This window comes from Ictidomys tridecemlineatus, chromosome 4, assembly GCF_052094955.1.
Source record: "Ictidomys tridecemlineatus isolate mIctTri1 chromosome 4, mIctTri1.hap1, whole genome shotgun sequence".
Lineage (NCBI taxonomy): Eukaryota > Metazoa > Chordata > Mammalia > Rodentia > Sciuridae > Ictidomys > Ictidomys tridecemlineatus.
The window spans coordinates 10184388-10208275 of NC_135480.1; the positions used below are offsets into that span (position 1 = coordinate 10184388).

A 23888-nucleotide genomic window follows, 5' to 3' on the forward strand; every position below is an offset into this window, starting at 1 on the left:
GCTGGTGTCTGAAGTGAAGGTAGTCTTATAGGAACTGTGCCCTTTGCCAAAATGCACATTTTATGACCACCACACCATATCATGCCTTCACAATCTATCCACCTCTTTTTTTGGTACTGGGGATTGAACCCAGGGACACTTTCCCACTTAGCAATTTTTTTTTTAAGAAAAATATTTTAAAAATTCTTATTCTATTTTTTAGTGGACACAACATCTTTATTTTATGTGGTGCTGAGAATTGAAACCAACGCCCTGCGCATGCCAGACGAGTGTGTTAATGCTTGAGCCACATCCCCAGCCCCCACTAAGCATGAGTCTCAGTAAGTTGCTGAGGCCTCAAACTTGTGATACTCCCGCCTCAGCCTCCCAAGGCACTGCAGACCTTGTTTTTTACCCTTCTGCCTCACAAGCATATGTTCCTACTCCAGGGCACCAGAAAGCTCCTTCCCAGATACTGCCAGATTAACCCCCTCCTTACAAGGTCTTTTACTCCAAGGTCACCTCTTTGGTGAGGCCTCCTCTAGACCCCTCCATAAACTCCCTGTCTCACAAACATCTCTCCTACTTTACTTCTTCTTCCTTGTACCATGACTATATCCACTATACATTTTATTCCTCTAATTTCTTCTCCATCTCCCCATGAGTTGGCCCTAGGGGCAGGAAGAGTTGGAGATTTACAGTGCTGGAGATCAAACCCAGGGCCTCATGCACACTAGGGATTTTTGTGCGTTGTTTCCCATTGTAACCACAACTTTTAACAGTTCCTGGCATGTCCTATGTTCAATATATTCTTGTTAAATAAATCATCTCAGGTACCCTTTAAAAGTACCTTTAAGAAACCAGGTGGTCCCCACCCTCACATTCTCCCCGAAAGGCCAAGTCTACAAAAACAGGAAAACTGAGAACACTTAGCTGGAAACCTCTGCTGAGGGAGATATGAACCAGCAATACCCAAGATCTCTAGACTGAGTGGGGCATGGATATGGTCCCAGCAGTGACACATCCGTGCTGTTGACCTTGGAAAGCCCCATCTCTGGGCCCTGCACCCAGATAAAATAAAAAAAGCTGGGACAGACACATGGAATTCTAGCTGAGATCACTGTGGGGCAGACTTGAGAGGGAAAGACATTTCTGCTGTGACAGAGGAACAAAGGGAAGACAAGACCTCCTCACCAGGCAGGGATGACTTTTATTTGAAGGCAGAAGATACCCTACTTGAGAGTTCATTTGTAATCTGCAAAAAAGTTTTTTAAAAAAAAGAAAAAGAAAAAACAGAACCCAAAGGGGCTGGTGAGGGAACAAGGAGGGTACTGGGTCCTAGATAGGTGGGGTCAGGCCACATAGGGGAAGCGTAACAGCAGCCCTTCATGAGGATCCAGCTTCAGGTTTTCCAGCTCCAGGGAGGCCCCTTCCTCACGGCCTGACTGAGTACTGAGTAGCAAATCAGCTTTGCCTGGCAGGCTGGGGATACTAGGCAGGTCAGAGGCCCCTAGCCTGGCTGTCAGGCCCATGTCTCCAAAGTTGAGCACCACCAGGAAACGCTCATTCTGGTCCCAGTGGCGGATGTAGGAGAAGAGGCCAGAACTGGAGGGGAGCGGATGGAAGTCCCCATGCAGCAGGGAGCGCTCTTTACCACGCTGGTCACTCAGGCGCCGGAACAGGGACAGGAGGGAACCAGGGTCGTCATGCTGGCCCTGAGAATGATGAAAACACAGAAAGAGGGGATGAGGGGTCTCCCAGAGCAGACTTCAACAAGCTACCTGCCCATCCTCTGCTGGTCAGACCCCACCCATCAAAACTTCTTACCTTCACTGTCATGTTGATGCTTACAGACCCTGATTGGGGTAGGCTGGATTCATTCCACAACATGACCGGGGCTTCCACGGGCTACAAAGCAAAGAGAACAGGGCTGTAAGAAGACCAACTCCCCTCTCCTCTCCTTCCCACTCTCATCAATGCACAGCCCTCCCCACCAAGGTGTGGTTAACTTCTACTGGACAGACAAGGCTAACTCCAACCTCAAGGTCCTCACACAAACACTGTCCCCTCAGCCTAATGGACTTCCAGACAGCCACAGACCAACTCCCTCACTTCCCTCAAGTCTGCTCAATTACCTCACCAGGTTTTCTGTGACCCCTTTATATAAAATATGCCTCATTCCTACACCCTAGGCCCATTACCCTGCTCTTTTTCACAGCACTTATCAGCAGCTGGTGTCTTTATTTTATTTGCTTATTACCCAATTTCACCACCTCCAGTATTTCCATGTGCTATTGTTATCCCTAGTGTATAGCATGCAAGAATTATTCAATAAGATCTGTGGATTAAGTGAATGACAGTTCTACAAATATCAGTTCAGCACCAACTCTAACGAATGGCTAAAGCTAGTGAATGCCTTGATGGCAGTATCCCAACACAACACTCACCACCATGTATACCTCTGCTTACTGGACTGCTAGAGGACTCAGAACCTAGTCTGAGAACTCACCATCCAATGAACGAATGAATGATGGCTACACATTGAACACCTACCAAGTACCAGGCACTGTCATTAAAAAGAGCCCTTGGAGGGCTGGGATTGTGGCTCAGTGGTAGAGTACTTGCCTAGCACATGGGAGCCACTGGGTTCAATACCCAGCACCACATAAGAATAAATAAAAAATAAATGTATTGTGTCCACCTACAAGTTAGAAAAAATATTAAAAAAAAAAAAAAAAAAAGAGCCCTTGGAGCCTGGTGCAGTAGCACACGACTGTAATCCCAGTGGCTTAGAAGGCTGAGGCAGGAGAATTGCTAGTTCAAAGCCAGCCTCAGCAACAGTGAGGTACCCTTGGAGCCAGGTACAGTGGTACCTCCCAGCAATTTGGGAGGCTAAGAGTTCAAAGCTAGCCCCAACAAGTTAGCAAGCCCCTAGGCAACTTGATGAGACACCTTCTCAAAATGAAAAGGTCTGGAATGTAGTTCAGTGGCAAAGTACTCCCCAGGTTCAATCCCCAGTACCAAAGAAAAAAAGCCCTTGGGAGATGAGATATTGCTTAGAACACTTGCCTAGCAAGCACAAGATCCCAGGTTCAACTCCCCAGTAAAAATTAAAAATAAAACCATTCATCCATTCACTCACTAATAGACCCTTAGAGGAGCAAGGTGGTACACAGATATAGTCCCAGCTACTAAATAAGTTCATTTTTGGTGTTTTTTGTTTTGTTTTTGCAGTGCTGACAATCAAACCCAGGACCTTGAGAAGGCTGGCCAAGTGCTCTACCACTAAGCTACACTCCCAATCCCTACTAAGGAAACGGAGGCAGGAGGACTACTAAGCCTATGAGCAACATAACAAGAGCCCATCTCATTAAAGAAAAGAAAAAACTCATTTAATTCCAGCCACTCCAGAAGGAATGCAGTGTCACAGAAACGATAACCAACATCCCTAAGGGTAAAATAATACCCAATGGGGGCTGGGGATATAGCTCAGTCAGTAGAGTGCTTGCCTTGAATACACAAGGCCCTGGGTTCAATCCCCAGCACCACCAAAATAATAATACCACCCAAGGATGGTATGTATCTGCCACTATCCACAAAAGCCACCTGACATGATGAATGAACAAGACCTCTTCTACTATGCCAAGCAGAAAGCAAGGGGTACCTGTCCAGGAAGGGCTGCCGCCTGCAGGCCAATCTCATCCCCATAGCTGAAAACAGGAGTCCCTGGCAGAGTGAAGAGCAGCAGGTGGTAGAGTCGGAGGAGCTGAGTCGGCACGAAGGAAGTCAAAAGCCCTGCCTGAGACAACTGCAGGGACAGGTACACCAGTGAGCCCCAGAGCCTGCTTTGACCTCCACCTCCCAACCAACCTTTCCTCCCTCCCAAAGGACCTGTCCTCGTGCTCGCCAGTATAGTACTCACACTCCAGCTACACCAGCGGTTGTCAGTGGCATTCAAATATTGGGTGATGAGGACTTTTACATGCTCCCCACTGGAACTGGGTCTTGACAGGTATGAGTTGGTTAGCAGCAGGTCCTTAGCATTCTCAAGGAGGCTCAGGATCTGCTGCAGGTTGGAAGAGTCTGTCCCTGCAATCAAGAGCCTGCAAGGGATGGGGGAAAGGGGGGGTGTCAAATTTGGTATAGAACAGAGGAGTAAACAGAGTTCTCTGAATTAGGAACCCCCTTCTTGAGGCCTCATACTCCACTGAGTCAGGAAGGGGTTGGCACCCACCTATCTTTACTGAAGCTCTTGGTGATGTTTTGCCACTGAGCCAATAAGGATACATCCTAGAAAGAAAACACAGAATCAACGAAAAAGGAACATTACCTGACCCTGGTTGGGACCCTCTGTTCTCACCCCAGCTTTGCTCCTGACATGGAAAGTGCACTCACTGTCAGATTTTCCACACTCTGAACTTGGAATCCGTCCACATCAGCCTCCAGCCAAAACCTCAGAGCTGCCTACAGGGGGCAAATGAACATAGGAAAAATTACACAGCAAAGCTCTGAAAATCCCAGCCCACACCAACTCTCATCCACAATGGACTTCTCTATAGCCTTAGACAGTAGTTGGCCTTGCCTGGGTCTCTCTCCCAACTCTATTGCAAAGGGTCTTTCTTGGTCCTCTCCCTCTTGTGTCCCACTCCCCAACCCCATACTGGGGATTGAACCCAAGGGTGCTTTACCTCTGAGCAACATCCCCAGCCCCTTTTATTTCTGAGATAGGACCTTAGTAAGTTGCTTAGGGTTTCACTAACTTTCGCTGGCCTGAAAATTGCAATCCTCCTGAGTAACTGGAATTATAGGTATGCCACACCATGCCCAGAGATCCCTTCTATCTCTAACATCCCATTGATTGTCTTACTTTTACAGCATTTTGCCTTTTTTTTTTTTTTAGGATTTTTATGTCTCCATTCCTGCCTCTGGCAAATACACAGCTTCACCTTTAATAGCTATGGAAAAGATTGAAAATCTATCCATAAACATAGCTCCTTTTAATATTTAACATGTGAAATACTAGTATCCTCTATTTTGGGGATGAAGAAACAGGCTAAGAGAAAGAAGACTCGTCAAAGATCATAATCAGGAAGCAGCAGAGACAGGACCTAAAATGCCTGTGAAGACCCCAAGGCAAATATACTTACTCCTCTCCCAGGTTCCTGGGGCCTGAAGGGGTGTTAGTACAAAAACTGGTCAGAGCAAGACCAAGAATGAAAGATCAGAATTCAAAGCACAGCCCCAGGGCAGTTGAGATGATTTGAAAAGAGGCCAGCTCTGCAGAACAGGCCCCAGCCTGAAGCTCTGGTATTCATCTGGCACAGGGTAGAACTCCACCCCCACCTCTTTTCTTCCCTTTCTCTATTTAATGTGCTCTCCACTCTGGTCTCCATTTTAATCTGATATTACCCCTGGTACCCTACCATCTGAAAACAATCTATTACCAGTAATTTTTTTTTTTTTTTGTACCAGGGATTAAACTCAGGAGCACTCAACCACTGAGCCACATCCCTAGCCCTATTTTGTATCTTATTTAGAGACAAGAGTTTCACTGAGTTGCTTAGCGCTTTGCCATTGCTGAGGCTGGTTTTGAACTCACAATTCTGCAATCTCAGCTTCCAAAGCCACTGGGAATACAGGTGTGTGCCATTTCGCCCAGCTATTACCAGTAACTTTTAAGGGGTCTCCCAGCAATTGACAAGGGCCAAACTAGATGATCCCAGAGGTCCCACCTACCCAAATGCTGAGAGTCCAGAGTTCTTCAAAATCACAGCTACCAGAATCTGCCTCTACTTTTATTCTGCCCATTCTGAGCCTGTGTCCCAGAACCCAAGCATTAGGAGCTGAGGTGATATTGAAAGCCCTACACCCAGCATGCTGGGTACTGAGTTTGATCCACTACCTTTAGAAAAGATAAATTAGAAGACTTCTCAGGACTTCAAATCTTAGATACCTCTACTCCTCAGCCTTCTCATTTATAGATTAGGGAGAATATGTATTTTGTATAGTTATACAGGGAATTAGAAAACATCTACAAAATACTTGCACAGTCCCAGACTCTTAGGAAGACCCCATGCTTACAATTTCAGACTGGGCTCCACTCCAAACACATCAAAAACAAGAACTGGAAACCAGTCAGGACAGGATTCCCACAGAGAAAAGAAAGGACTTCCTATTCCAAAAGGATGAAAAATCAAACTTCCAGAATGACATCTGAGAAATTCCCTTCCTGGCACTGTCCCATCCCCAAAGTCAAGGAAACAAGAAAAATCAGTGGTCAGAAAAGAAACAGGGGGGAAAAAAAAAAAAAACAGGTATACTATTGGCCTATCCTTCTGCCTACAGGTCAGAACAAGGAGACATGTACAGGGCTTACTGTGAAAGGACTAACACGGCCATAGCCCCTGCCTCCCACCAACCATAGCTCCAACACACTCACTTCCATCTTGGTGGCTACAATGTCAACCTGAGTGGGGAGGAACCACGGGTTCTGGCCCCGGTAGTTGGGAGTTAGGTCCAGAATGACTCGAATGCCTGGAATAATGAAGGAAGAGACAGCTATGATAAAGTCTTTAGAGTAAGGGGACACAAGGAAGTGTTTCCTATATATTACTTGGTACAAAGGTTGGATCTGAACCCTGCCAATGCTCTAAAGCCAAGTTTGTACTTAGCAAAGTAGACTGATCTGTGGAGCCCCAGACTTTCCACCCAAAAAGAGAAATTTTTTTTTTTTTTGATAGTAGGCATTGCACCCAGAGACACTTTACCACTGGGCTACATCTCAAGTCCTTTTTATTTTTTTATCTTGAGACAGAGTCTCACTAAGTTGTTAAGGCTGGCCTCAACCTTGCAATCCTCGTCTCATCCTCCTGAGTCATAAACATATTTCTATAATAAATTTTAAGAGAGTATTTGCTACCCCCCAAAAGGATCCACAGTTTTATAAGTTTAAAAACTACTGATGAGCAGGTTATGGAGGTTCTGATTTAGTAAAATTTTGCCTTTTGCAAATAAGAGCCCTAAAGCCCAGAAGTTAAATGACCTGCTGACGATTGCCCAGCCATGTAGAAAGATCTTGGGCCACTTGATAAATCCTTTTAGGCTGAACACTGATAGACCTCCCCTGTGCCTGGCCTAGAAAAACTCAGGAGAGCCAAACAAAAACCCTATCCTGCTTTCCTTGTGTCCAGGAAGTTAAGCCCTCGGGAAACCCAGGACACCCACTCTTTTTCTTGGCCAATTGAAGGAAACTGTCAAAATCTGCCTTGGAGCCGAGTGTGGGGTCGATCTGTTGCAAGTCGGTCCCAGCGACATCATCCTCCTGATTCTTGTGAATTGGGCCCAGCACAAGGCCCTTTACCTTCAGAGAGCTCAGGTAATCAAGATGCTGCTTCAGACCTGAAATGGGAGTGGGGAGAAGGGAAGCTGGGTTAAGGAGTGAGCCTCTGTCCTCCCGGTTCTCTCCTCCCAGGCCTAAGGCTGTATGGGGCTGGGGCGTAGGAGGGAGCTGATCACGGGGCACTGAGAAGCTGACGTAAGGAACCTTGCACATTGCTTCAGAAACCGGTTGCGACTGGCTCAGCCACCTCGTGGTGTGTGAAAGAGCACGGAATGCTGAGTCAGCCGCCCTTGAGTAGAGTAGAGGCGGGTTGTTTTCTTCAAAGAAAAGAGGGAGCAGTCCTAGATGGGGGGCAGGGAGGGGGGTTGCCAGGGGCGGACGGGGTGGAGAACTGTCTTGAGTCCGTCTAGGGAAGGACAGGAGGGAGTCCAATGCAGGGGACCATTTGAAACCAGAGGTGCGACCGGATGGGGACTGGGAGGGTGTTTTGCACCGGAACTCACCTGTAAGGTTGCTCGAATTGCTGCCCTGGAAGGCCTTAAGGTCACCGATGCGGTAGAGAGCGCCTTTGTGCCACCATCTCTGGACAGGCAGCTCACGACAGCGCGGCGCCTGCACGATGATGACCACGGCGCCCGCCAGCATGCCGAGCCAGCCGAGCCAGAAGAGCAGCAGCAGCGCCCAGCGGGTGCGAACCCAGCCGGGGCTGCCCGCCACTTTCAACAGCTCCTCCTTGGAAAGGCCCGTGAACTTGGCTGCGGCCTCTGCGTCGTCTTCGGCCACCTTGATCTTCACCAGACCATTCTTCTCCCCACCGCCTGCCACGGCCACAGCTGCCCCCGACGCCGCGTTCATGGGTTGCTTCTCGGGTTCTAGCTCATTCAGCTCCACCTCCTTCAAGTCCACCTCGGTATCGTGGCTCATGGTGCCTGCGGAACGCGGACACAAGGCAGCCTGCGGTCAGGTTCACCCAGACAGAGGCCGGTGTGGCTCAGCGTAGCTTCCTCTCGGGCCTCTGGAAAGCTGAGGGCGCGGCGTCTGGGAAGTGGCATGGCAGCCCCGCCCCGGCCCGCCCCTTAAAGCGCAACCCCAGAGACTGCTCTTTCTGGGACGTCCCGAGTGAGCTGTTGCAAGGCAATCCTGCTAGAACACGCCTCTGAGTGCTCCAAGGTCCAGTACCGCAGCTTGAACCCGTCTACCCCTAAAATTCCTTTAAACCAGACCCTCGGAAAACACTGCACGGATCCACCTTTATGAGAATGGCCTGCCCGAGGTCCCCATTTGCCTGCTCTGGTGGGCTGGTAGTTTCCCTGGATGGTACCATCTGTTTACCCCTACAGGCCAATTTTGCATGTCCACTTGCACTCAGAGCCTGCCAGACTCAACTTCTGCTTTTGTCCCACCCAGCCTTGCCTCTCAAGCTTCCAGACCTAGCTCTAACCGTCAGGGTTTATTCTCCTGAAGACTCATCTTGACTTTATTTCATTTAATTCTTCATAGAGCAACTATTTACTGAGCACCTACTAGTCCTCTGCTTCACTAACTTTACTGACTTACCTAACCCACTTTTCTCCATGACTTGAGATGAATCTGAGTTGGGGATGCAACTCAGTGATAGAAGGCTTGCCTAGTATGCATAAGGCCCTGGGTTCAATCCTCAGCACCAAAGGGGGTAAAAATCTATTTGAGAAAGAAAGTTGAAATGAACAGCCCTCTTCTTACCCTAACCCACCCCAGTTATTGGGCAGCCAGGAATCAAACATCCAGAAGAGACCAATCAGCTATACAAAATGTTACAGAGCTGGGTCTCAGGCATTGAGGCATCCACCCCTTTCCCAGAACAGGCCAGAAGATGCCATGAACAGGCTCTTCTCCACCTTGCAGGGTCTCCCAGACTCCCCCAGTGTGTCTGGTTTTCCCTGTTCCCTAACATTTCACTACCCTAGGCCTGAGAGGCAGCAGATTCTTCAGGATGGAACCCAGGGCCTTGCACACACACTAGGCAAGTGCTCTACCACGAGCTACATCCCCAGCCCTTGTCTAAATTTTTATTTTAAAGCTGGGCATGTTGGCACACAACTGTAATCCCAGCAATCTGGGAAGCTGAGACAGGAGAACCCCATATTCATGGCCAGCCTCAGCAATTCAGTGAGGCCCTAAGCAACTTGGTGAGACTCTGTCTCAAAATGTGGTAAAGTGCCCCTAACTTCGAACTCTAATAAAAAACACAACAAAAAATAAATAAATTTTATTTTACTTTGACACAAAATCTCACTAAATTCCCCAGGCTAGCCTTGAACTTGCAATCTTCCTGTAGGTGGGATTACAGGCCTGCACCACCACACCCAGTTTCTGCAAGGGTCTTTTTTTTGAAGTGGGGATTGAACCCAGGGTACTTTGCCACTGAGCCATCCCTATCCCTTTTTAATTTTTTATTTAGAGACAAGGTCTCACTAAGTTGCTTAGGGCCTCCCTAAATTGTTGAGGCTGGCCTTGAATTTACAATCCTCCTGCCTCAGCCTCCCAAGTCAAGTAGAGTTACTAGAATTACAGGCATATGCCACTGGGCCCAGCTCTTCAGGAGCTTTTGAAGACCTGAATTCTCTCCACAGAGATCCTTGGATAGAGAAAGTGTCAGTGGAGCAGAGATAAGATTCAAAACAGGGACAACTACACATCAACACCAGGAGGTGCCAACACTCTCAGGAACTACTTGTTCTTGACCTGAACCAGCTGGGTTATTTTGGGAGAAGAGCTGAAACAAATAGGTTCTTTCTTCCTTTCTCACCTAGGCTGGAAGCCAGGATTTGAAATAAAGCAGAAGCCAAGATCTGAAGTAGAGCAGAGAAAAAGAGGTGTGGAAAGGCTTGTCCTTAGCTATTGCCCCTCTGTATCCCAAAGGATATTTTCCTATCCCCACCAAGAAAAGCTGAAATCAGCAACTAGGGGAAGGCAGGCAAATGGGTTAAAGGTTGGGATTCATAGCAGTGCTCAAAGATGATAAAAGGCCCAAGGTACCCTGGGCATGCTAGATAAGAAGTACCATCCAATAGTTCCAAGCAAGAAAGCTCAAGGTTGAGAGGACTGTGAGGTCAGAAGCTCTTGTTGAGATGGTTCACCATAATACCCCCTAGATACAGTACCTTTCAGCCCCCAATGGCTCCAGATGGCTGAAGCCAATTCCTTCTCCATGCCTTAAAGAAGCCAACAATTTACCCTAGTCTTCTCACCCACCACACCTTCCACAGGCACTCCCCTACAGCCACATCAGCTTTCAAATATCTGCCAGTCTCGCAACACACCAGACTTTTTCAGGCCTCTGCATCTTGTACATGCCAATCTCTCTGCTGTTTGATCCTTCCTGTTCTGCAGCTCGAAAGCTCCTATATATTCAAGGCCTGGCTTAACTGACAGCTTTTCTCAACCCGACAGACAAAATTCCTTTTCCACCATGGTGCATCTACCTCTGCTACACTTCATGCCCCATTTGTTATTATATTTCCTTTCTGAATGTCTGTTTGCCCTGGAAGGCAAATGGCAAGGGCCTTGTGGTATTTGTCAAAGAACTAGTCAGCTCAGAAATAGCATATAGTAGATTCTTCCTAAATGTTTGGTAAATGAGTGGATGAACTGTATTAATTAAACTCACATATTTCCCTTCTTAAACAACTGAACCAAAGTAGCATGTGAAGGTAAAGGATAGAAATAAAAAGCAATTTAAACAACACTGTATTGTTCCAAGATGAAACGTTTTTATGTTATGAGACTTGTTAACTGTTCAACCAAAATAAAACCAGGAGAGGGAGGTCAGAAAAACAAGAGGAAGAGGTCCAAGCCCAGCACAGTAGCACACGCCTCCAGTGACTCTGGAGTCTGAGTTTGAGGACAGCCTTAGCAACTGAGCAAAACCCTGCTCAAAATAAAAACACAAAGGACTAAGGATGTAGCTCAATGGAAAACACCCCTGAGTTCCATTCCAAACCACAAATAATGATAACAACAACAACAATATTAATAGAACTTAATATTTACTGTAAGAATACAAAATATATAATTTGTCAATAAGAATTTAGCCTTCCAGCCAGGGACCAGCTTACCTGCCTATAATCCTAGCAACACTGGAAGCTGAGGCAAGTTCAGGGCCAGCCTCCCCAATTTAGCAAGACCCTGTCTCAAAATAAAACATAAAAAGGGCTGGAAATACATCTTATTGGTAGAGTGATGCTGCATCCAAAAAAGAACTAACATGAATTTACTAATAGGAGGATATAAAACTTGCTTGGTGGGATCAGATAAAGGGGAATGAAGGGAAGGGAGGTGGGATAGGAATAAGAAAGATAGTAGAATGAACTTTCCTATTTCATTCATGTAAAAACTGTGATAGAACAGAATGGAATCTTCAGAGTTTAAGAGCTGGCAGGCTGTGGCTTTGCACGCGACACACTACTGTGTGTCTGCTTACTGTCATTTAACCATAGAGGCTTACTGTGGCTAACAGGTACCTGTAAAAGATAATCACAGTAGCAGAAGCAGGAAACAAAGCAACAGTGACAGAACAATCCCCCTTTAGGCTCAGCACAGTAAGTCCCTAAGCTGTATGTTCTAGGAGTCCCTAGGTTGTTGACAAGCTTGTACCCATATAAGAAATGTAGAATGCCCCCTCCCATAGAATTGCACCAACTCCCTTGCCTTTATGTACCCAAAACTTGCTTATGTATAAAAGTAAAATCCTTGCTGTGCTCAAGAGATCAGACTTTGGAAATTATCCCTCGGGCCCTGGCACTACTAATAAAGTTTTGTTCCAGATCTCAGGTGTCCTGATCCTCATTTCCCACTACAACACCACCAGTAAAATTCCACATCATGTACAACCATGAGAATGGGATCCTAATTAGAATGAGTTATATTCCATGTATATATAATATGTCAAAATATGCTCTACTGTCATATATATCTAAAAAAAATAAGAAAAATTTTAAAAATAAAAATTAAATAAAAACTTGCTTGCTAAAGATTTACAAGATAATTAGAAAGCAAAATATCCAAATCAATAATGACTAGAAGCCAGGGTTGGTGATGCACACCTGTAATACCAGTGACTTGGGAAGCTTGAGGCAGGAGCATTGTAAGTTTGAGGCCAGCCTCGGTAACTTAGTGAGACTGTGTCTCAAAATAAAAATAAAAAGGGTTAGGGATGTGGCTCAGTGGTAAAGTGCCCCTTGGTTCAATCCCCAATACCAAAAAAAAAAAAAAAAAAAAAGGGGAGAGAAGAAAGGAAATAATAATTAGGAAATAAAACAGAGGTATAGACAAAGAAAACTAGATAATCCCTAGGCAAGATAAACCTGCTATTTAACACCAGGATACTTTTCTTTTTTTTTTTTTGGTACTGAGGATGGACCCAGGGACGCTCTACCATGAGCTACATCCCCAGTCCCCCCTCCACTTTTTTTTTTGAGATAGGTCTCACTAAGTTGCTAAGGCTGGCCTCAAACTTGCAATCCTCCTGTCTTGGCCTCCCAAGTTGCCATGAGTACAGGTGTGCACCACCACACCCAGCCAGGATATTTTTCTTAAAGAAGTCAAAAGTAGAGACTAAATTTTATTAAAAACTGCTATACTAGTTGTATAAAATAAATCTGAGGGCTGGGGATGTGGCTCAAGCAGTAGCGTGCTCGCCTGGCATGCGTGGGGCGCTGGGTTAGATCCTCAACACCACATAAAAATAAAATAAAGATATTGCATCCACCTAAAACTAAAAAATAAATATTTAAAATAAAATAAACCTGAATAAGACACTTCATTAATACAGTTTTCTCACTGTAAAACGAGGATGGGCATAATAATATCAGCAGTGTCTATCATGAAAAAGCACTTAATAAATATCAATGTTTTAAAATTCAAATTCTTCATTGTGGTTTAGATATGAGATGTCCCCTAAAAGCTCATGTGTGAGAGGGCTGGGACTGTGGCTCAGTGGTAGAATGCTCGCCTAACAGGTGTGAGGCACTGAGTTCAATCCTCAACACCACATAAAAAAAAAATCAATAAACAAAATAAAGGTATTGTATCCATCTACAATTTTTAAAAAAGCTCATGTATGAGGCAATGCAAAATGTTCAGAGATGAAATGATTAGATTATGAGAGCTATAACCTGATCAGTGGATTAATCCACTGTTATGGAGAAACTGGGTGGTAACTGTAGGCAGGCAGGATGTGGTTGGAAGAGAAAAATCATGGGGCATACCTTTAGGGTTCATATTTTGTTCCTGGTAAGCAGAGCCTTCTCTCTGCTTCTTAGTTACCACATCCTGAATGCTTTCCTTCACCACACCCTTCCAACGTGATGATCTGCCTCACCTTGAGCCCAGAGCTATGGAGTCAGCCAAACTCCTGAAACCTTGAGCCAAAATAAACTTTTTCACTTTTTAAGTTGTTCTTGTCAAGTCTTTTACTCAAAGAGAAGAAAAACTCACTAAAACTCTCCAAATTTTTTACCTCATTATTTTTTTCAAATGAGAAAAAACACAAGAATGGGATCCTAAATAGAATAAGTATTTCTCAAATGAGAAAAAACAAGTACATTTATATATACATATGGCCACTATATGCTGCTCATACAACATCCTCTTTATTTAAAGAAAAAAAAGTTCAAATTCAACTATCCCATGGAAAATGAAACTTACATTATTTCCACCAAACTTCAATGTCTCCTTGACAAATATAAGTAAAATTTCCCATCTTATTTAAAAACTTTTAAGCATGTAAAACAATAACAAAAAATTCCTAAGCACAAGTAGTAATTTCACCTACAAATCAATAAGCAGTTCTCTGGTTCCTCTGCCTGGAACACTTTACCCCTTCAGCTCTCTCCTCCATCTCCTTTAGAGTTCTGCACAAATGTCAACCCACCAGAAAGACCCTGAGTGAAATAATTCCGCCCATTCCTCAATGCTCCCTCTCAAGTTCCCTGCCAGTACCAGATTAGTACCACTGCACTGATTTCCCCTGGACATTTTATTTATTTCTCTTTGTTTATCCATTGTAAGCTCCAGTGAGCACAAGACAGTTTGCTTTGTTCCCTGTTGTATTCCTATGCCTAGTAAGTGTTCAACAAATTAATATTGGTACAATAATGGTTGAATGAAAGGCACCTGTGATCTCAAAGTGCTAAGAACATTGGTTTTGGGGGGCTCTGTTTCTTTCATTCTAATCCCCTTCAATCCTTCTATAGCTTCCAAAAGAGCATCCACTTTTTGGAAATGCCCCCTTTCCAATGGATTCCATGTCTTATACAGAGGGTGCACATTCATAATGATGAGCCATCTGTGAGCCAAAGGCACATTTTCATTAGCTCACAGGATGTGCTTAAAATTTTAAAGTTAGGGCTGGGGACATAGCTCAGCTGATAGAGTGCTTGACTAGTATGTGCAAGGCCCTGGGTTTAAACCCCAGAACCAGAAATAAAAAATAAAAAATGAAAAAATCAAGTCAGATTTCAACTTAAATGTCAACATTTTTTTCTTTTTTTAAGATGTCAACATTTTCAAATGAGTAGATTAATACAGAACTCTGGATTCTCTTCTCTTGAAAACTCTAACCATACAATCACATGGGAAAAATAGTCCAGCCAGGCAACAATCAGCTGGAGCTGAATCAAAGCTACCCAGTTTCTATCACTCATTTGCAAAACTTGCCTGATTTTTGTAGGTACACAAGTTGGAGACCCCTGACTTAAATCCCCTACCCTATATTTCCACTGCCAATTCACTTATTGGTGTAGAATCCAGTTACCTCTTGCTTAAACTACTGTGACAATCAAATTAATGTCTTTCCCTCTTATTTCCTAATTTTTCCTCAACCCCTGCTCAACTTTTACTAGCTTCTTTCTCATTACCTACAATCCCAATGATTTAGATATTCTTTTTTTCTTTTTGGTACTGAGGTTCAAACCCAGGGGTGCTCTACCAATGAGCCCCCTTTTTATTTTTTATTCTGAAACATGGTCTTACTAAGTTGCTTAGGGCCTCGCTAAATTGACGAGGCTGGCCTCAAACTGTGATCCTCCTTCCTCAGTCTCTAGTTGCTGGGATTACAAGCATGAGCCATCATGCCTGGCTCCCCTGCCGGCCTTTCCTTGGAAATCTTTCCCAGTTTTATATTCTATCATTCCCCTTTAACCTAACTTTCATGAATTTTATTGATACACTTTTTTGCTGGCACCAAATCTGTGCTCAAATTGTTTTAACTAGGAATTCCCTCCCTCCAGTCTGTTTATCTATCTTCCAGATTAGATAATACTCTATAAAGCATTTCCCCAATTTTCATTCCTATATTCAACCTCCCCAGTACTGTCTGCCTACTCTGGATCTTCATTTTTCAGCTTATCTTTTCTGTTTTTTATACGTTTTGTTACAACTTTTCAATCTGTATTTAGGGTCTTTATATGCACATCTTAATGCCCTCCCAACCAGATCAAAATCTCTTAAAGCAGAGTGTCTTTTTCTCTTTCCCCCATATGTTGTATCATGCATAAAATAAGAACTTATTAGTTATTGAATAAATTGATTCACACCAGTCTATAACTTAACTCAAATTGGAATTCTTTCAGGGGCTGGGATTGTGGCTTGGCAGTAGAACGCTCGCCTAGCATGGGCGGGACCCAGGTTGGATCCTCAGCACCACATAAAAATAAAGGCATTGTTTTGTGTCCATCTACACCTAAAAAATAAATGTTAAAAAAAAAATGGAATTCTTTCAGTATTTGTGTACAGTGTCATTCATTATGTTACTCTGAGACAGGTATGAAAATATCATTGGTCCCAAGGCGTAAAAATTGGTTTGTAGCAGGTGGTAAATCTCAGATACTGAAAAGGTTTCTGGCACTCTAAATGTCCAAGTAGATATGCAGATAGACTATTATCTTTGGCACTAAAATTTCATAAAGAGATTAGAGGAAAAAAAATGTTTGGGGCTGGGGCTGTGGCTTAGAGTGTTTGCCTCACATGTGTGAGGCACTGGGTTCCATTCTCAGCATTGCATATAAATAAATAAATAAATAAAGTCTACCAAAAACTAAAAATACATTCTTTTTTTTTTTTTTTTTTTAAGTGCTTTTTAGGGCTGGGGATGTGGCTCAAACGGTAGCGTGCTCGCCTGGCATGCGTGCGGCCCGGGTTCCATCCTCAGCACCACAAACAAACAAAGATGTTGTATCTGCCGAAAACTAAAAAATAAATATTAAAAAAAAATTTCTCTCTTTAAAAAAAAAAAAAAAAGACATTGTGTTGTGTCCATCTACACCTAAAAACCAAATATTTTTTTTTAGGTACTTTTTGCGTTAGGCAGGGTGACAAAAAAGATTAAGAAACAGCGCCCAAGGATTATTCCACTTGTTTCCTGTGTCACTGCCTGCTCCCCAACTTTCTTCAGATGTCAGAAGCAGACTCTGAAATCATACTGACTGTATTTTTAACATGGCTTTGGTATTACTTAGCAAAGTAACACTAGAGTTACTTAACCTCTCTAGGCCTCAGGCTCCTCATCTATAGCATTACCTTCACAGCTTCCTCCCAAGGTAGCAGTATTAAGTGAAGTCATGCAGGAGAGTACCTGGTAAGCTTAACGCACGCTCCTACATGGGTGTCTATGAATGCCGGTTGATCTCAGTAACAATACCCTTTAGTTGATTGCAACCCAGAAAATCAGGAGGAAATTGTAAGCAGTTCCTCGGGCCCTTTATACCTAAGGTCATTCATCTATAAAACAGGAATTATAGAGGATTAAATTAATCAACTCATACTGCATGATTAAAATCTTGCTCCAGGGTAGGGTGCAAAGGCGCACTCCTGTGATCCCAACGGCTCAGGAAGCTGAGGCGGGGGGATTCAGAGTTCGAAGCCAGCCCCAGCAATTTAGTGAGGCCCTAAGCAACTCAGCAAGACCCTGTCTCTAACTAAAATACAAAACAGGGTTGAGGATGTGGCTCAGTGGTTGAGTGACCCTGAATTCAATCCCCGGTGCCTCAAAAGAATCATGCTTCAGGCTAGGTTGTGTACCTCGATGGTAGATCCCTTTGCCTAACATGCATAATACACAGAGTTCGATCCCGGGCACCGATGAGAAAGGAAAAAAAAAAAAAAAAAAACAGTGCTTCCTGACCGTCCCCGGATGTCAGTCTTATTATTACAGGCCAGGCTCCTAGCAAAATAGGATCAGACAGAAGCTGGTGGCCGGTCAGGACAAATCAGACCCTGTCTTCAGAATTAAGTGGAGTACTTACACCCTGACTTACTTTCCCCATATGGGACTTCCACTAGAGGTCAGCATGGGGCCCAGTACCTGAGTCGCCCCCCGCGTTGTAACCCTGGACATCAGCCCCTGAAAGGGCGCTGGGAGGCTGGCGCGGAATGGAGAGGTCGCGGGTCGAGGGCTCATGAGGTTCAGAATCCATGGAGGCGGCTCTGCACACAGGTGTAACGTGTGGGGATGTAAGAGGGAAATCAGGACAGGGTGCAAGGGTAGGCCTAGCGGTGACCGGAACAATTAGCCCAGGATCCGCCCCAAGCAGGGATCTTCAGAATTGCGACCACACCCGCAGTAAAGCCAGAGCCGCCGAGACGCAAACCGCTCGGCGCGCCTGCGCACTCCCATGGGGCGCATGCGCTTCTTTTTCGCGCCTCAAGTTCTGTGACCCAGCGTTCAGTTCGACACCCGCCCTTCCCTAGAATTCTCAACCCACAATTCCTCAAGGTTGTAGTGGCGTGCCATATGCGCGTGCGCTCGCTTTGTGCCCGCCCCCAATCCCGTGGGCCTTTGCGTGAAAGTATTTAAGCGTCTCGCGTCGTTTTATTCGGTCTCATTTTTCCTTCCAGGCTCCGGTGAGTACGTGGGTTGGTGGGTTTCTCGGTTCTGTCTTAGTTTATTTTGCGGCATGGCATATTGGGCTCAGCGGTATTTTAGCCACTGAGCCACTCTTTGACTTTTGAGTCTTCTTAAGCTGCCTAACCTGAACTCGACCTATCGATCCTATTGTCATTATCTCCGGAGTCGCTGCCATTATAGCCATTAGGTCGCGCGCTCCAGATCTCTATTGTCTTACCTATTGGCGGGCTGGGAGGGAAGATCTCCCGGACCTATTCAGTTATTCCTAAGCATTGGGGCTTTGTGAAGGACAAAATGGCGGTAGCGGGCCGAGCCAGGCGCCCTCCCAGTGATGAGGACATTTTCACAGACCTGTACTGAACTCCGTGAGGATAAGTAACTCTGAGGAGACCGGCGCTGCACAGCTTGTGCCCCCTGCGGCCGTTGCTTTGTAGAAAGCATTTTTAAAAATATCCTATACTAATCTAATGTTTTGTCTGCAGGGTCAAGACGCACATTCGCCACACAACAATCGAAGACAGCCCTCTGGTTGGAGTAAGTGGTTTTGGCCGTCTAGTTCTTGTTCTTTGGTGGGCTGGAAGAACTACTGGATGTGCTACAGGGATGATTTACGATTTGAACTCTCTCTTTCTGATGGTTTAGTGGAGAAAATGTAAAAGTTCTGAGTAGCGCTACCCAGAAGTTTGTTTTGTTTTCCTTGGGTTTTAAGTTGAGGTGTTAGTGAATGGTGTTCTATTTTCAGGTGTGCCTTAGCTCAAAGATGTGTGGGGTTTGGAGAATGCACGGAGATCATTCCTGCGATTACAGCGATCCTCCATGTAGGTATATATGGCTTGTGGAAAGGGAGCGTTTCTGGATAACCACTCTGTGATGAACATAAAACGACAAGCATATGACTGAGTTATAAGTGATGTCATCTTAATCCTGAGGAGTGGGCCAGGGGTTTAGAGTACTTTTGAAGGTAATTCTTAAAGGTACAAATAAATTTTTTTTTCTAAAATCAGAGATCGAACCCAGGGGCACTTAACCAGTCCTATTTTTGTCTACGCATCTCATGACCTATCCTGAGGAATTTGATTATCCCCAAGAGTAAATGCAGGTAATTCTTAGAATGGGATCTCTGATTATTTTATCACAATTGTTCACAAACAGGAGGGCAAATGGTCAATGGAGCCGTGTTTGTTGCCTTTTTGCTCCATCCACCTTATCCATCTTGTTCCTTTTGGAGCAATTTTCTGGGGGAGGGAAGACGGCAACCAATAGTCCAATTGGTTCTTGTAATGATGTGCTCTTCTCTCATCCATATATCACTGTCAGATGATTTGAATCAGTATGCTGATGATCTGTGAGGTACAACAGTAAATAGCATGTTAGAGTTCTGATGGCAGTTGTTGATAGTGAAGAAAAATGTCTTTCCATCCTAATACTTTGAAATAACCACATGTTCCTCTTTCCCAGGTTTTCCTGATAGCGACATATTTTCCCATTTTATGGTAAGTTGCTTCTACTAATAGCTATTGTAAATTATGTAAGAGCATATTATCAGGCTGGGGGTGTGGCTCAAGCGGGTAGCTCGCCTGGCATGTGTGTGGCCCGTCTGGTTGGATCCTCAGTACCACATACAAAGGGTTGTGTCTGCCAAAAACTAAAATATTTTTTTAAAAAGAGCATATTATCATTTGTAGGGTGGCTTTCTTTTTCAATAGCCTGGCCCTGGGCAGATCAATGACTATCTACAAATCAGCTTTAAGGCAGAATCAGGGCTCTTGTAACCAATACCACGATTTATAGGGTGGCTTTACCATCGTGGTATTGGTTACAAGAGCCCTGATTCTGCCTTAAAGCTGATTTGTAGATAGTCATTGATCTGCCCAGGGCCAGGCTAAAGAGTTGGAAGGGGTGAGTGCTTGCCAGTTACAGCTTGTCAAGGCTACAGTGCCAGTAAGAACAGACATCTTGTCTTAACCCCCTGCTCTAGTCCCAGAACCAGTAATGGTGAATCCACTGTAGCTGGAAGACAGGATGGAAACTTGGTTCCATGAGGTCCAGCAAATGGCAATAGCATTTGCTTTGCTTGTCATTAATAGTAGCTGGATATTTTGAGTACTTTGCTAATTTAGTGTTTTTCTGATTCAGGAGCAACTCATTTCTACATACTGCTGAAAATACTCTGCTCAGCATTAGCAGGTTAGTAGGGTTTTTTTCCTGATTCATGGCTTATGCCACCAAGTAGGAAGTTTCTATGATGACCCAAACTAGCTCACTATGATTGACAATGAAAATATATGAACACCTGAGAAACTGAAGGATATAGAAGTGGGCAATATCCTGATATGCTACATATACATAGTATTTTATATGTTCTTAAATTTTTCAGGTGCTGTTACCAATATCTACTTACTGGTTCAAAGGTGAGTAATTTCAGTATGTATTAAGTATATATAGCATATTGGGTAGGAAAAAGTGCCTTTTTCGGCAAATATATATGATGACTTATGGAATCTCGTTCGGCTGATGTTTTGCTGTTGAGACTCGGAAATCTGATTTCCTAGAAATAATAGGTGGGGATAACTGAGGCAGGACATAAGCATTACTCATTTGATCTTGTTTGTTTCAGGTCTAGCATCTTGTCTGGAACCCAGGAGTTATTTGAGGTACATACCTTTGCAATATTTGTGGTTATCGTATAGCATCGACTTTATCCTGTGGTGATACTTTGGTCTGAGTACCCATATTTCGATCACCAATGGTGAATTCCTGCTCACCAGTGATGAGTTGAATACCGCCCCAGTCTGATCATTGTGACAGAAAGGTACACTCTGAGTTGTGAGCTCATCTTAACAGTGATAAACTATAGCAATAAGAAGATAGGCTTTATAGCCAATAACTTTCTAAGACTAGGTTTTTATGAAGTGTGCTTTTCCTTTAAGCAATAAATAGATGACTTAATTCCTAATCTCTTTCCATTACAGAGAAAGCAAGTCATGTCTGCCTAACTTCAACCTGAAGTTAAAAGGTAAGTGGACTAAGGTGAAGGTAAAGTACAGTAAGCTAAAAATTTCCCAATGAAGAAACATTTCACACGTCTTACTTCCTGTCCTAGTCCCAGAGCCTGTAAAGGTGAACCCACTGGGGCTAGCTGGGGGAGAAGAGGAAAGCTTGTTCCAGAAGGAACTGTCTGAGGGATGATCAGAATTTCTATAAATGGAAAATGGAAGAATGATCAGTTAGAGATCAAACTGTTTTTGTTTTCCCATCCAGTAAAGATTCTTCTTTCCTCAGCAGGCATCCATCCAAGTCTTGGAGGACATCAGATTTCCAGATCTTTTCTTGTGCATCCTAGCTGTTCAAGTTAACACACAATCATTTTGACTTTCCAAATAAAGTTCTTTTTCTTAAATCTGTGTGATTCATTGCTTTGGTTGAGTCTCACTGGCAGTATGGGCATCTCTGAATTTTAATTGGCCCTAAGCAACATGCCCCATCTCAAGAACAAGGCCTGGCGATGTGGTTCAGTGGTAAAGCACCCCTTTCCAGGACCAATGCAACACATTGGAAGAGGAAGGGGGTGGTTCATGGGTGCCAAGAGGTGATGAGCCACAGCAGTTATATTTGGTGCCCAGGACTGGTGGGGTTTGAGGGTGCATAGGATTGAACCTAGGGTACTTTAACTCTGAGCTATAGCCCCAGCCATTTCAAGACAGCTTACCATTCAGTTGCTTTAGGTAGGGCCTTACTAAATGGTTGAGACTGGCCTTGAGCTTGCCACCCTCCTGAGTCTAGGATGATTTTTAAAGGCAACTTCATTCCAGGAATGGTGGCTTATTCCTATAATCCCAGTATCAGGAGACTAAGGCAGAAGATTTCACAAATTCAAGGCCTGCCTGAGCAAAATATTTAAAAAAGGTAGAACTACACCTGAGTAGTCAATTTAGTTTGTAATAGAATAGTTCCCTAGTTCCAAGAAAAATGGAAGCATCAATCCTGCCAAAAGATCACCTGAGTAGCAGCATTTAGAAGGGAAAATCAGTTGGAGGAGAAATCTAAAAGTAGTGCAAACAGTAAGGAACTGTTCAGTGTTGACCGGATCCACAGGTCAATTTACAAAGGGGTCAGGTGGTACTGTTAGTGGACAGTGCAAATGGTGGGAGTTAAGAATAATTATAAAAAATGGACCCATTGTGTAGACCTCTATGCTTTCTTTTCCAAGAAGCGATTTACTTCCAGCCCTTCCCAATTTAAGTGAGCAGACTGTCATATTCCTCAATAAACTGTTATCTACAGGGGTAAAATGAGAAGAGGAACCCAGTTACACTGAAGTGGGAGGTTTTTGTGACCAGGAGGTTGAGGCAGGAGGATCACAAATTCAAAGCCATCTGGGGCTGAGGATGGGGCTCAAGTGGTAGCGTGCTCGCCTGGCATGCCTGCAGCCCGGGTTCGATCCTCAGCACCACATACAAAGATGTTGTGTTTGCCAATAACTAAAAAAAAATATTAAAAAAATTTTTTAAAAAAGCCAGCTTCAGCAACTTAGCAAGACAGAACCCTGTCTAAAAATAGAAAGGACTGGGAATGTGGTTTGGTGATAAATTGCCCTTGGGTTCAATCACCAGTATTAAAAAAAAATTAGAACCGATCAGCATGGGCCAAGTTGACCTAGAGTTATCAAGGCAGTGGGGAATTGAAAGTCTGATATCATCCTACTGTCAGTCAAAACTCAAGAGGTGGACCTGGGCAGGATTTGGAAACTTCTCTGGGATCCCCAATAAAGCGAGTACAGGAAAGATGTCACTCTATGAGAGGACCCATTCTCCCTTAAGAGGATCCTCTTTCCCTTTTCCTATCCCTTCAATAAATTCATTCATATTATTCTGAGCCACATGTCTGAAATCTTTGTGACCTGATCACAAGAATTGGGGTTTGAAGGAGGTCTTCATGCTGTCTCAGTTTCTTGGAAGGTTCCAGCTCTGTAACAGCACCAAGGCTGAAATGACTTAGCAAACAGGTGTGGAGCTTTTGCTTCAAACCAGCCGGTCTGCATTATTTCATCTCACTCTCCCACCAAAGTCTGCAAACACCTTCCAGAAGCATCCTTGGATAAAGGAAGAGACAACAAAGGGAAGATAAGTACTTGACTGCTGTCACAGTGAGAAAGGGAAGGGAGGAAGGCATGAGTTGCCAAAGCCTAGGCGTGTTAGCTGTAGGAGTTGGTCCAACCTGGCAAGTGTAGCAAGGAAGTGAGGGAACCAAAGCCAGAAGACTGGTGCAGGGCCCCCCAGGGGCCTTGTGACCAGTTGAGTAGGTAATGAAGCCTTCTGCAAACATTTTTTACCACTTGATAAGTGAGGAATTAAAAATTAGGCCCAAATTACCTAGGCTGAGTGGCTCACACCTGTAATCCCAGCGGCTCAGAGGCTGAGACAGGAGGATCATGAGTTCAAAGTCAGCCTCAATAACAGCGAGGCACTAAGCAACTCAGTGAGACCCTGTCTCTAAATAAAATACAAAATAGGTATATGGCTCAATGATCAGGTGCCCTTGAGTCCAATTCTCAGTAACCTAAATAAATAAATAAATAAATAAATAAATAAATAAATAAATAAAAGTTGGGTGCAGTGGCCTGTGCATGTAGCCCCAGCTACTCAAGAGGCTGAGGCAGGAGAATCTCTTGAGCCCAGGAATTTG

The 23888-nt window shown here is 44.3% G+C and overlaps 1 protein-coding gene, 1 long non-coding RNA gene and 8 other non-coding genes across 11 annotated transcripts; 9 read left to right on the forward strand and 1 right to left on the reverse strand.

The window, feature by feature from the left end:
- Nucleotides 1–1169: 1169 nt before the first annotated feature.
- On the reverse strand, nucleotides 1170–17946 carry Slc3a2 (solute carrier family 3 member 2). The gene is made up of 10 exons (XM_005331469.5): nucleotides 17661–17946; nucleotides 7822–8247; nucleotides 7204–7377; nucleotides 6419–6513; nucleotides 4375–4443; nucleotides 4214–4269; nucleotides 3902–4082; nucleotides 3644–3787; nucleotides 1807–1887; nucleotides 1170–1694 (listed from the first exon to the last, which is right to left on the reverse strand). Exons 1-10 carry the CDS (start codon nucleotides 17770–17772, stop codon nucleotides 1332–1334), a joined length of 1701 nt encoding a protein of 566 aa, XP_005331526.2. The 5' UTR covers nucleotides 17773–17946; the 3' UTR covers nucleotides 1170–1331.
- Nucleotides 17947–18196: 250 nt separating this feature from the next.
- Nucleotides 18197–21603, forward strand: LOC101959835 (uncharacterized). Of its 2 annotated transcripts, none has more exons than XR_013437456.1 (9): nucleotides 18197–18737; nucleotides 18946–19021; nucleotides 19208–19302; nucleotides 19662–19696; nucleotides 20340–20390; nucleotides 20581–20614; nucleotides 20821–20857; nucleotides 21176–21219; nucleotides 21489–21603. It is a non-coding gene; the product is annotated as an uncharacterized LOC101959835 (long non-coding RNA). The 2 variants fall into 2 exon arrangements; XR_013437455.1 differs by having other exon boundaries at nucleotides 18198–18737; nucleotides 21486–21603.
- Nucleotides 18799–18873, forward strand: LOC120890137 (small nucleolar RNA SNORD26). The gene has a single exon (XR_005734386.1). It is a non-coding gene; the product is annotated as a small nucleolar RNA SNORD26 (small nucleolar RNA).
- LOC120890135 (small nucleolar RNA SNORD27) lies at nucleotides 19066–19136 on the forward strand. The gene has a single exon (XR_005734385.1). It is a non-coding gene; the product is annotated as a small nucleolar RNA SNORD27 (small nucleolar RNA).
- On the forward strand, nucleotides 19516–19590 carry LOC120890133 (small nucleolar RNA SNORD28). Its single transcript, XR_005734383.1, has one exon. It is a non-coding gene; the product is annotated as a small nucleolar RNA SNORD28 (small nucleolar RNA).
- Nucleotides 20140–20262, forward strand: LOC120890142 (small nucleolar RNA SNORD22). Its single transcript, XR_005734391.2, has one exon. It is a non-coding gene; the product is annotated as a small nucleolar RNA SNORD22 (small nucleolar RNA).
- LOC120890132 (small nucleolar RNA SNORD29) lies at nucleotides 20441–20505 on the forward strand. Its single transcript, XR_005734382.1, has one exon. It is a non-coding gene; the product is annotated as a small nucleolar RNA SNORD29 (small nucleolar RNA).
- LOC120890138 (small nucleolar RNA SNORD30) lies at nucleotides 20685–20752 on the forward strand. Its single transcript, XR_005734387.1, has one exon. It is a non-coding gene; the product is annotated as a small nucleolar RNA SNORD30 (small nucleolar RNA).
- Nucleotides 20964–21032, forward strand: LOC120890139 (small nucleolar RNA SNORD31). Its single transcript, XR_005734388.1, has one exon. It is a non-coding gene; the product is annotated as a small nucleolar RNA SNORD31 (small nucleolar RNA).
- Nucleotides 21264–21390, forward strand: LOC120890140 (small nucleolar RNA SNORD22). Its single transcript, XR_005734389.2, has one exon. It is a non-coding gene; the product is annotated as a small nucleolar RNA SNORD22 (small nucleolar RNA).
- Nucleotides 21604–23888: the final 2285 nt, after the last annotated feature.